Source organism: Calypte anna, chromosome 18, assembly GCF_003957555.1.
Source record: "Calypte anna isolate BGI_N300 chromosome 18, bCalAnn1_v1.p, whole genome shotgun sequence".
NCBI lineage: Eukaryota > Metazoa > Chordata > Aves > Apodiformes > Trochilidae > Calypte > Calypte anna.
The window spans coordinates 1018813-1030532 of record NC_044263.1 but is presented as its reverse complement, the minus strand read 5'-3'; the positions used below and the strand labels follow the sequence as shown (position 1 = coordinate 1030532).

General features: G+C 52.1%; 1 protein-coding gene across 2 annotated transcripts in view; it reads left to right on the top strand.

Moving 5' to 3' along the window:
* The first annotated feature begins 252 nt into the window (after positions 1 to 252).
* SLC38A10 (solute carrier family 38 member 10) overlaps positions 253 to 11720 on the top strand; it is a 31773-nt gene continuing 20305 nt past the window's right edge. Inside the window, exons 1-6 of one of the 2 annotated variants that reach the window (XM_030461665.1) lie at positions 253 to 549; positions 1566 to 1683; positions 5249 to 5294; positions 6824 to 6917; positions 8029 to 8172; positions 10018 to 10142. In XM_030461665.1, coding sequence (XP_030317525.1) covers positions 445 to 549; positions 1566 to 1683; positions 5249 to 5294; positions 6824 to 6917; positions 8029 to 8172; positions 10018 to 10142 — 632 coding nt within the window. In that variant the 5' untranslated portion in view covers positions 253 to 444. The remainder of the gene's footprint in view (positions 550 to 1565; positions 1684 to 5248; positions 5295 to 6823; positions 6918 to 8028; positions 8173 to 10017; positions 10143 to 11720) is intronic. The other variant, XM_030461666.1, reaches the window with a different exon arrangement.

Genomic DNA, 11720 nt, shown 5'->3' with positions numbered 1-11720 from the left:
GTTAACGTGTGTGCATGCGTGGCTTTGCGTGCAGGCATCTGCAGGGATGCTCATGCGTGTGTGCATACATGCAGAGGCACGCACACGCGTGTATCTGCACACATGTGCACGCGTGTGCTGTCCATGTGCCCCCACGGCCACCAGTCCAGACTCCCCAGTCCTCCCATCACCATCGAGTTGGGTCCTCCCGGCCGGCAGGAGCGTCCCGCCGACGCCTCTAAGCCCCGCCCCTTGCTGGAGCCTCCGCCCCTTCCCGGAAGCGCCAGCGGAGCAGCGGGACCCGGAAGCGCCGCTGTGGCCGGTGCCGGGGCGGCGGGGCCGGTCCCGGTTGTCCATGGAGGGTGCGGGCGGCTGAGGGGGCGGCGGAGACGGCTGAGAGCGGGTCCTGGGCCGCGGGGAAGCCCCGGGCCGGGGGGAGGAGGAGGAGGCCCCTCCGCCGCCGCCATGGCAGCAGCGGCAGCAGCGGGCTCCAACTGGGGCCTGATCATGAACGTGGTGAACAGCATCGTGGGGGTCAGCGTCCTCACCGTCCCCTTCTGCTTCCGGCAGGTGAGCGCCCCGCCCATCCACGGAGCCCCCTCCGGGCTCTTCTAGGTGCTGGGGGCTGCCCCGGTGCCCCTCGGCAGCGGCTGGAGGGGTCCCGACCCCCGCCGGTCTCACCCCGGGAGGTTCCGCCCGTGTGTCCGCCGCGCTGGGGCAGGGGAGAGGCTCCGGGAGGGCCTGCTGCCGGTTCCCCCCGCAGCTGAGAGTCCTGAGGGGTCCCTGGGGCCGTGTCAGCCCCGGAACGCGGCAGCCGGGCCCTGGGGGGGGCAGAGGGGCAGGCGGGCTGGCTGGTGGAGGATGGGCTCTGAGGAGGCAGAGGGGGCAGCTCGGGTCCCACAGGACGTGTTTCCCTTTTGCTGAGCTCCCCAGGTGTGGCTTTTGCCTTTCTTGGGAGTAGAAAAGGTAAATAATTATTAAGGATTTACCCATGTGGTGAACAGGCTGGGCTGGAGGTGGTTTCAAGCTGGTCTGGCCATGCCCCTGCTCACCCTCTCCACCCCAGGCACACTGGAGTGACAAACAGGAGGAAAAGGAGCAGTTTGGGTTCAGATCTGTTGTCACTTGTGCCTGTGTAATGTCACCTGCTTGAACAGCCTCCAGTGTTTAACATCCCCCTCTGCACACACAGCAGGGCTGCTCGATTGCTGGGTCACCTGAGTTAAAGCTAGCAAATCCTTTTTATTTACTCCCTTTGCAGCAGAGTTTGCAGCCCAGCATGGGGGGGTGCAGGAGGGGAGAGTGTGGAGGTTCTGCTGCTCCCAGTTCACTCCTCGGTGTTTAAACTGGTGCAGTTGGGAGCAGTGGGGAACAGGCAGCTGCTCCACCTCCTCCCTGGGCTGTGGGGAGGTGAAATGGAGCTCGGGCAGCCCCTTCCTCCTGCTCCTGGGAAAGGGGAAGCTCCCTGAGCAGGCAGAGCGTGGCTGGGGCTGCAGGGGGGTGGTCCTGGGGGTGATGCTGGGGGACAGCAGAGCCCTGCAGAGCAGCTGCCATTCATCTCCTGCTTGTCCCTTCTCCCCTCCCAGTGTGGAATTGTCCTGGGAGCTCTGCTCCTCGTTTTCTGCTCTTGGATGACTCATCAGTCCTGCATGTTCCTGGTGAAATCTGCCAACCTCAGCAAGCGCAGGACCTACCCCGGCCTCGGTGAGAACTCCCAGCTCCAGGGCTTGGCTGGGTTGGGTTGGTTTTCTTTCTTTTCTTTTCTTTTCTTTTCTTTTCTTTTCTTTTCTTTTCTTTTCTTTTCTTTCTTTTCTTTCTTTTCTTTTCTTTTCTTTTCTTTTCTTTTCTTCTTTTCTTTCTTTCTTTTCTTTTCTTTCTTTCTTCTTCTTTCTCTTCTTTCTCTTCTTTCTCTTCTTTCTCTTCTTTCTCTTCTTTCTCTTCTTTCTCTTCTTTCTCTTCTTCTTTCTTTCTCTTCTTTCTTTCTTTCTCCTTCATTTCTTTCCTTCATTTCTTTCCTTCATTTCTTCCTTCATTTCTTTCCTTCATTTCTTTCCTTCATTTCTTTCCTTCATTTCTTTCCTTCATTTCTTTCCTTCATTTCTTTCCTTCATTTCTTTCCTTCATTTCTTTCCTTCATTTCTTTCCTTCATTTCTTTCCTTCATTTCTTTCCTTCATTTCTTCCTTTCATTTCTTTATTTCTTTTTTTTTTTAACTGTGGTTTTACTCTGACCTCTTAATTTACAACTTTTCTACCAATCCTGTTGGAATGGCAGAACAAGTTCTTGATGCAGTTCTCAGCCTGCACCGTTTGCCCTTCCTCTGCCTCCCCAGGGGCACGTGAGGGTTTAATTCTGCTCCTGACAGCAAAGCTGAATGGGTGCAGAGTTGTTTGGACTCTGCAGGGCAGGGGTTGCAATGCTGACTGATCAAAATCCAAGTTTTTGGGAGCTGCTGGCAGGTGCCTGGTGTCAATTATCGGTCTGGGGACACAAGCCACCAACTCTTCCCCACCCAGTGTGCTGCAGAGGACATCGGGTTCTGCCTGTGGTGAGCCTGGCACAGAGCTGGGGCTGCAGGGACACAGCAGAGCAGGGAGGAAGCAGCCTGCCAGGTTCCCAGTGGCCAAGGAAATAAAAACATCTGCGTGGTTCCTGTGCAGGGCATTGGCAGAGCCAGCCTGGCTTCACAGTTTGTCCCCTCTGTGCTGATCCCAACTGACCTGGGGGGCAGCAGGAGGTTGTTGGGATCCAGTCCTTGCCCTTGGCATGTGGAACAGCAGGAGAAGTTGTCTTTCACTCGTTTTTTCCCCATTCCTCCCCGGGAGGAGGGAGCTGGCTGGCATTGCCCTTGGTGAGGCAGCCCCAGCTTGCTGGCAGGACGTGGTGAGGAGTTTCCTCCACCCACAGAGCTCCCGAGGTGCCACTGCCAGGCTGCACCTTTTGGCTTCTGCCAAGTTCTGTCTGCTGGAGATGGAAAAGATGGTGAAATTCTGTGGTCTGGGAGGGAAGGGGGAGCCCCCAGGTAGCACTCACCTGGTCCCTGCTGCCCCCAGCCTGACTCCTGCCTCCCTGGCAGCACAGCGAGACCCCTCTGCACTGGAACCTCTCCTGAGAAGAAGGGATCCTCCCAAAGGGGCTGCAGCACCCCGAGGGCCAGTGATGCTGCTGGAGCCTCCTGGCAAGCAGAAAGTGGTGCTGAAAGGGAGGTCCCTGCCCCGGGAGAGGGAACAGCTCCGGGAGGAAAGGCAGCACTCCTGGAAGCATCCGAATGGATCAAGGTCGAGCAGCTCCACACAGGCAGCCTTTGTCACTGTGGGCTTGTGCCTGGGTACATCTGTGGAGAGGGTTCCTGGCAGCCCCTGCAGCTGATTCTGTGGGAGGCTTTGGCAGGGCTGAAAGACGTCAGAAAGTTTTGCAAATGAACTGGAGGCAGGCAGTGCCTTCCGGAGCAGTGCTGGGAGCCATCCAGGGAGCCCCAGTGTCTGTGCTCAGCACCACTCTGTGCCCCAAGGGATTAGAGGGTTAGAGTATTTTGCTTCTCCCTGTGCTGCGTGGAAGGGGAGGTGAGTGTGTGGACAGAAAGGGAACAGGGAGGCAGGTCCCAGATGGATGTTAACTGAGAGATGAGTTCATGGCTTCTGCTGCCACCGGGATCTGGGTCTTTGCAGGGTGCTGGGGAGCAGCCCTGGGAGCAGCTTTAGCTCTGCTCCCTGCAGAGAAAAGCCATGGCCATGGGCTGTCCCTCCTTGTGACCCTGTGGTCCTTGTGACCACACCTGCTTTGACTGATGGGCAGGTTCAGCTCTGCCCAGCTCGTTGGGTACCTGGAGATCCCACTCTGAAGATGCTCGGCTGCTTGATTTATTTGGCAGTCATCCTCCCCTTCCTTCTGGAGAAGACACAGGGTCCCATTTTTCTGGTATCCGTGGATGGGGACACGGAATGCTTGGTCTCAAGACTTGAGGACAGCCAAGGGGACTGACTGCTCCTCAGCACCCACAGCTCTCACCCGAGGCACCCGCTGTGGTGTGCGGGGAGCTCCAGGAGCCCTGCAGCAGCCCTGCTCCTGGAGGTTGGCTCTGGAGCAACCTGGTTTTCAGGAGGAACATTTTTCTCTCTCCTTTTTGCCTCCTTCTCATCTTTTTGAGTTCCCAGGCGAGGTGAGGGCTGGAGCAGGGCAGGCAGTCCCGGCTGTTCCCCCCTCTCTGTCACTCAGCCATCGTCTATTTTCAGTGCTACCCCACATCCCAGCTCTGGTTTATTTTCCTGACATGCTTTTTTTGTTATTTCCCCCCGCCCCCCCCTCGTTCTGTGGGAGAACATCTTGTTTCCTTAATTTTTAGCTCAAGCCGAGGCCAAAGAAATCCAAGTTTGTAAGTTAATATTTAAAATAGCAGAAGATGCTTCCAGAAGTGAGGGAAGTTTGCTTTCTGGTGGCCTGCAGGAATGTGTGCTGTACCTCGAGAGGAGCCAGAGGGGAACCCAGGGCGGTGGTTTCCATGTTGGGCTGATGGGATGGGACAGTGTGGTCTGCACTTGGAACCAGAGGGCTCAATTCCCATTCTGCCCAGTCAGAGCTAAAAATACCAGCAGAGTTTTCTTGGCTTTTTAAGAAAAAACACAATGATTTAAAGACTCTTGATCGTTTTCTAGCTACAACCCAAGTATGGGAGGGGAAAAAAAAGGGAAAGAGTCTGTTGGCAGCTGCCCTTTGGTGTGGGTTGTGAGCGTTGGGTATTCTGGGTAGGGGATTAAACGTTCTGGGCACTGTCTCAGCTCTCCCATCCAGCAGCTCAGTTCGAGTGGGAAGATAAAAATAAAAATGAGTTTGACTGAAATTTTGCTCTGCAGTAACTTTTTGCCACACAGCATCTCCTACAGGCATATTTTCTCTTCCGTGCTGACTTTCCCATAATGGTTGCCATGTGTGACTGCTACTTCACACCACTTTTTTTTTTTTTTTTTTAAATAGAGGGAGAAAAAAAAAACCCTAACAACAAACCGAAAAAAAAAAATAAATAATCCACCCCTGCTTTCTATCTTTCCCTCATCTTTGTTCCTGTCTTATGTGGTTTTCAGTTTGTGGAGGGCATGGCTGAAAAAGAAAGTGGGAGGGTGAGCAAGGGAAACAGCCCCAGAGCCCCCGGGTGGGTTCCTGCTGCACCGCCCTGTGTCACTCATGGTGCTTAATGTGGAACGGATGCTCGTGCCACGTTCTGGACCTTTCTTTGACTAACTACAACTTTTTTTCTTTTTTTCTCTTACTCCAGCATTTCACGCCTATGGAAAAGCAGGAAAAATGTTGGTGGAAACAAGGTAATCTGCTGCTTGTTTAAAGCTGGAATAGTTTTGTTTTCTTTAATGAGGAGCCCTGCTCTGCAGACCTTGCTGTGTTCTCCTTTCCTACCCCTCTCCCACCTTCCCTGCACCCACAACTCTTCCTTGCCACCTAGAATCTGCACAAAGTGTAAGTGAGATCCCCTTCAGCACGTCTCTGCTGTTCCCCAGCACAGGCAGGAGTGCTTCCCAGACAGCAGGAGCACAGGAGTCAGGAGTGAACTCATCTCCTGCTCGGCTGTGAAATCCTGGGCATGTCGCTGGTGGCTGTTTTCCAGGGGAGAAATCTCTGCCAGGATTGCTCTGAGTTAGTGGGAGGGAGAGCATTCAGCACCTCAGATCCACCCTTTAGCTGCTCTGGTCCTGCCTGCTCGCAGCCAAGGGAGGTTTAGGTTGGATATTAGAAGAAACTTCTTCGGTGAAAAGGTCATTAAACTCTGGCCCGGGCTTCCTGGGGAAGGGGCTGAATCCCCATTCCTGGAGGAGTTTAGAAGCTGTGTAGCTGTGGTGCTGAGGGACAGGTTTAGCACTGGATTCAGTAGAGTTGGGCTAATGGTTGAACTGGTTGATCTTTAAGGTCTTTTCCAACCAGAAGAGTTCTGTGATCCTGTTATGGCTTTTCCCAATGGAGAGACTTTGTTGGAGGTGGCTCAAACCCAGGCCAGCCAGTGGTGCTGGTTCCCCCTCTCTTCCCAGCTGCAGACTTGCTGCAGAACACTACAAATACCCAGAATATTGCTCAGATGTCACTTATCCATGCAAGTGATCACTGTACTTGCCACAGGGATGCTGTGGAACTGGAACTGGGAGGGAAAGTGGTCTGTGCAGTCAGGAAGGGGAGCAGAAGCAGCACATGAGATGATCTTCTCATTGAACTGTTCTCCATTTTGAGGAGAGAAGTTTGAGAGCTGATGTGGTATCAAGACTGTCACACCAGGCCCCTTCTGTAGGGGCTGTGAGAGCCTCTTGCTGCTGCTGCTGCTGCTTTTTAATGTTTTTCCCAGAAGTGTGTGAATTGAGCAGATTCTGGGGGTTGTCTCCAGTGTGGCAGAGCAGACTGTCTTGTCAGAGGCTGGGCTTTAGCTGAAGTGACTCTGAACACGAGGGAGGCACTGTGCAGGATTTGAAGTTGCTTTAAATCTCCCATTTTAGCTGTTTCTGTGTAACCCTTGTGGCTGTTCCTCCAGGAGAGCAGCAGGATCCTAAGTGACCTTCAGCTGTTGTGGCTGTGCATGGGGTGTAGCCCTCAGGACCTGTTGGTGCCAAACCTGTGTCTCACTCCTTCAGCAGTGTCTGCAGTAGGTGTAGGATGTCTCTTGCTCCCAGCAGATGAATCCTAGCAGTGTTCTCACTGCCCATGTCTCATGGGGGGGGTTTCAGTGCTGCAGGCTCCCTCCCAGCAGTAACAAAGCTTTGTCCTCTCCAGTCCTCTGGGAACGTGCCTGCTGCTGTCACACCTGCCCAGGAGCTCTCACCTCCTGACCTGCCCCTTGTGTTGATTTTTGCAGCATGATTGGGCTGATGCTGGGCACTTGCATCGCTTTCTACGTTGTCATTGGTGATTTGGGGTCCAACTTCTTTGCCCGACTGCTTGGATTTCAGGTAAATCAATCCCCACCAGATCATATCCACAAGGAAGACCTCAGTCCCTCATTCTGCCTGCTCTCTGTGTGTGCCTGGGATCCAGCAAAGTTCATCCCACTCCGGTCACACAGGGTGGGGTGACCTTGTGGTGAGGTTTGATGGCACCCTGTGCACATGAGCTCTGGGAAACCCTGGAAGCCCAGACATGTGGTGAACAATCAGATGCACTTCCAGCAAAGGAATTCTTTTTAACTCGGGCTCTGTTAGTGCTGGAGCAGATTCCTGGAGGAGATGCTGCTTCCTGTCTTAATTCCTGCCCCACGTGGGTTGTGACAGGCAGTTCCTCTGCCCAGGCTCTCACCCCCTTTGCAGCCCTCTGGTTCAAGAGGAGTTTTTGTCCCGTCCCTTGCTGGTTTGGTAGCCAAAGTTACTCCATGCCTGCCTCCTCTTTAAGGTACAACAAAGCCACGAGATGAGCTTTGGATTGGCCCAAGACCTGCTCCTTGTGGGCTGGAGGCTCTTGCTGCTCCTCCTGGAAAGCTGTGAGCAAAATAGACACGTGGGAGGATTTTTGGCGGGGCTGTTATCTGCTCCTCCTGATGCTGCTAAGCTCTGATTAAGGGACTGTGAAGTTAAAAAGATGCACTGTGGCTGCAGCCAAATTAGGTATTAAATATTTCCAAGCATTTCAGAGTGTTCTGCTATAATAAATACCAATGTGAGGTTTTGATTAATTTTCTGGATCAGAATTTCCAAGACTTCAATCTCTTGTCTCCCAAGTAAATTCAGTTTTTATTTAATTGCATGAAAAATACCTAAATAGCTTGTGCTGGATTAGCATTCAAACATCCCCCCCCCCAATAATTCCTCTTCAGGAGGGACCTGTCATGCACTGTGCAGAGCAACAGTGGCACCCAGTGACTGCAGGAGCTAATCACAGACCCAGCCAGAGACGTGGCACGCTTTCAGCATCAAGTCTTTAAAACCATATAGAAGCAGAATTTCACGTTTGAAACCTGCCCTGGCTTTGCCTTGTTTCTCACTCTGGAAAAATGGAGCAGAACAGGGAGTTGCTTTGCTTTGCTTTCAGTCTCCCTGCTCTAGCCCTTTATGCAGGTCCCTTTTCCAGGTGTCGGGCAGTTTCCGGATCATCCTGCTCTTTGCTGTCTCCCTGTGCATTGTCCTTCCCCTGAGCCTCCAGAGGAACATGATGGCCTCCATACAGTCCTTCAGTGCCATGGCTCTCATCTTTTACACCATCTTCATGTTTGTGGTGAGTATCAGCACGATTGGCAATGCTCTTTTCTGGTTCTTTTCACACAGTTTTCCTGCTGGGACAGCCTGCAGGTGCAGGTCTCAAGTTTAATTTGCCCTTCCTGATAATTAATGCTGGGCATAATGAGTGACCTGGGTGCCTGGGGCTCCAGTGCTGGTGGAGTTGGGAGGGTCAGGGTGTAGGCCAGAAGGTCTGAGCTGTTACACATAGAATCATGGAATTGTTTTGGTTGGAAAAGACCTTTAAGATCATCCACTCCAACCCTTCCCCCAGCACTGCCAAGGCCACCACTAACCCATGTCCCTCAGCACCACATCTCCACGGCTTTGAAACCCCTCCAGGGATGGTGACATGCTAGGGACCATATTGGCACAAATAATAAACCACAAATCACCATGTGGTTTACTCTGCTTGTCGGTGTCTTCTAATTGAGGGCTCTGGACTTTGCATCAAGGGATGGAAGATGTTGGGAAGAGTGCCTGGAAGCAGAAGGACTTTCATCATGCGTTAGCGTTTTGCCTCGCAAACCTCAATGCCTCTAATCCATGGGGGGAAGGCAGCTCTTGGTAGGAACTGGAGCGTGTGCTCTGCATGCTTTTCTGCAGCTGATGCTTGATGTCTTTCAGGCTGAGAGTGGTTTTATTTGTTAGGCACCAGCACTTCTGTTTCTTGAGCGTTTGAAAGCTTTGCAAAGTCTTACGCCCGGTACGTGGTGTGTACTTGTCCTGTGATATTTCCAGAGAAGTTTTTCTTCACTGAGGTGGATGGATTCCTGAGCAGTCAGGTTAAGTAGGGCAAGCAGAGGGTCACCCAGGGCTGGCCCTGTTTGCCTTGGCCAAACCCCACTGACTGAGAGACTTTTACTTGCTCTTTAGTGACTCCGGGTTTCACCCTGTGGATGCTCATGTGATTTGATCCGGTCTCTCCTAAATTTCAGGGCTGGAAGAGCTGAAACAAAAGGAGGAAAAAGGGAGGTGTGGAAATGCTTTCCACATTTTTTTTTTTTTTTTTTTAGTAGGTTGTGCTGGGTCATGCTTTGGGCTTGCCTCTGAGGGGGCTGGAACTGTAAATGAGTGTTTTACAAACCTGCCGTGTTCCAGGAGCTGTGCCTTTAAGAAAACCACAACATTTCATGAGAGTTGGCTGTGCTAAAACATAATCTCTGGGGATTAGCAAACCCCCATTCAGGCGATATTATAAACAGGCATTCAGACATATTTACCTTCTGTTTCCTGTGCAACCCAATGCCTGCCCGTTTCCCTGGCAGTGGCAGCAGAGCTCCCCTGCCCTTGGCTGACTGCTCCACTCCCCCTCTTTTCATCAAGTTTATCTTTGTCTTGGGTGAACCCATGTTGTTAAATGGCTCTGGAGCAGCAGTGTGCAGGTGGCCTCCTGCTTTAGGAACCTTTCTCTCTATCCTGCTGAACAGGATTCTGCAAGGCAAATGTTGCTTCCTGATTGGATTTGAAAAAAAAAAAAAAAAAAAGTGTAAAATTGCTGGGCACAGTAATTCTCCCAGTTAAACGTGTTGGTGGAAACTGTTCCACCCTGGTGCATGCCACGGTGTCTGATGGCATCAAACAAGGGGGGCAATGTCAGAGATCTCTCTCAATGCACGCCAGGATCCTTGGTGGCAAAGGGCCCTTGGAGGTTGCTGGGAGCTTTAATAAAGTGTGTGGGTGGGGAGGGGAGCTTGGGGAATTTGACTGATGGGGACAGGGCTGCGGTAGGTAAGCCATTCCTCACAGAGCTGCCACACACTGCCTTTTGCCCCAGCATTACTGCTGCCGTGCAGTTGTTTTTGGGTTGGATCTTAACCCCTTCTCTTTCTCTTGGCCACAGATCGTGCTGTCGTCCTTCAAGCACGGGCTGTTCAGTGGGCAGTGGCTGCAGAGAGTGAGTTACACCCGCTGGGAGGGCATTTTCCGCTGCATCCCCATCTTTGGGATGTCCTTTGCTTGTCAGTCGTAAGTACCTTCCCTCCCCACTGCTGGCAGCTGTGCTGTGCAGGGAGTTTTCCTGAGGGCAGGGGGTCACAAGGATCCGCGAGGGATAGATACCATCTGGTTTCCTATTTTATTTTAATCAAAATATTTTACAGCCCACTGAAGTACAGCATCTCATTCAGTTGTGACCCTTTTGTTACGTAGGTGGGGGGAGGGAGTTGTGTTTCACTCAGGAGTCATTGTGCCTGAGCAACACGAGAGCGTTTGGGCCGAACGGATCCTCCGGGTAGCGCGCGTTGCTTCTGGTACAGCTGCAGCAGAGAGGAACTTCCCCCTTTCTGGAAGGGAATGATTTAATGATTTAATGCCAGGAAAGGCAGTGGGGCTGCCACAGGGCCCCCCAGGGCAGCGTGCACTCCTGGCTGCTCTCTGCTTCCCCAAATCTCTTCGAGGATACTCGGCAGGTCGCACAGTCATTGACTTTGGAGTGTCTTCCACATGTGAGCAGTTACCTGCCTTCTGTGGGGGTTTCAGTCAGCACCCAGAGTGGGGTGAGAGCCACCCAGGCTCCCTGCATGTTGGTATCAGCCTTACCTTCTGCACCAACAGGCAATTGAGCAACACGTGCCTGGCCAGGAGAGGAGCAGACGTGAAATAGCAGCGTAAATCCAAACGTGGACATGGAAAAGACCATCCTTGTTTGGAGGCTGGCAGAGTCGGGCTTTCCCCCCCTGTAGCTCTAGCAAACGGGTAGCGTGCCAACAGCAAATGAATGTGACAGATAAAATTTGTTCAGACTGCTGTGTTTACACCCACATGCAAGATCCAAATCATCATTTTCCACTTATCGGCTCTCTTGGCAGCTCGGTTCCTACCCGGACACGCTCCAGTCTTGCTGTTTAATGTCTCCATTACAACTGGCAAAGGGAATTGTATTCTTTTACAGTTTTACCTTGTTAACATTTTAGAGTTTTTAAATTCCAATTTTGGTTGGGGTTTTGTTTTGTTTTGTTTTATCCTTATGGTAGCCACACAGTGCAGTTTTTCTGGGAGTTTGGAAGTGCAGGGAAGTCTCTGGGCTGGAGCAGTGTGTGTGTCCCTAAATACAGGCCCCATGGCAGCACTTCTGGGACAAGCTGAACCTACAGCTATGTGTTTTTTCCAAGCTTGAGGGCAATAGGCTGTCCCCAGCTGATCTTTATAATGAGCATGTTACTCTCAGCAAGGGAGGTTTAATTTTGCTAACTGCTGAATCACTTCTGAAAAAAAAAAAGGAAATAATTCTAACGTGGAGCAGAAATCCTTTTGCTTCAGCAGGTGGATGCAGTGTACAGTAAGGGCAAATAAATGTGCTGGTTTTCTGGCTTCAAAACTTCACCCTGCTTTACTTGTGAGCTCCTTTGAAAGCTCTCCCCTTGTTGCTCAAGTTGCAAAGTAGGTCACTGCTCTGCAGTTACGTAGTGTGGAAGTTTGGTGTGGAGCTGAGAGCAGGAGGGCTCCGGGATGCCTCTGCTGCAGCTGCCTGGCCTGACCTGGTCACGTCACTGAACCCTCTTGATTAACGAGGAGTCAGAGGAGCTTTCCAGGAGAAAATCCTCT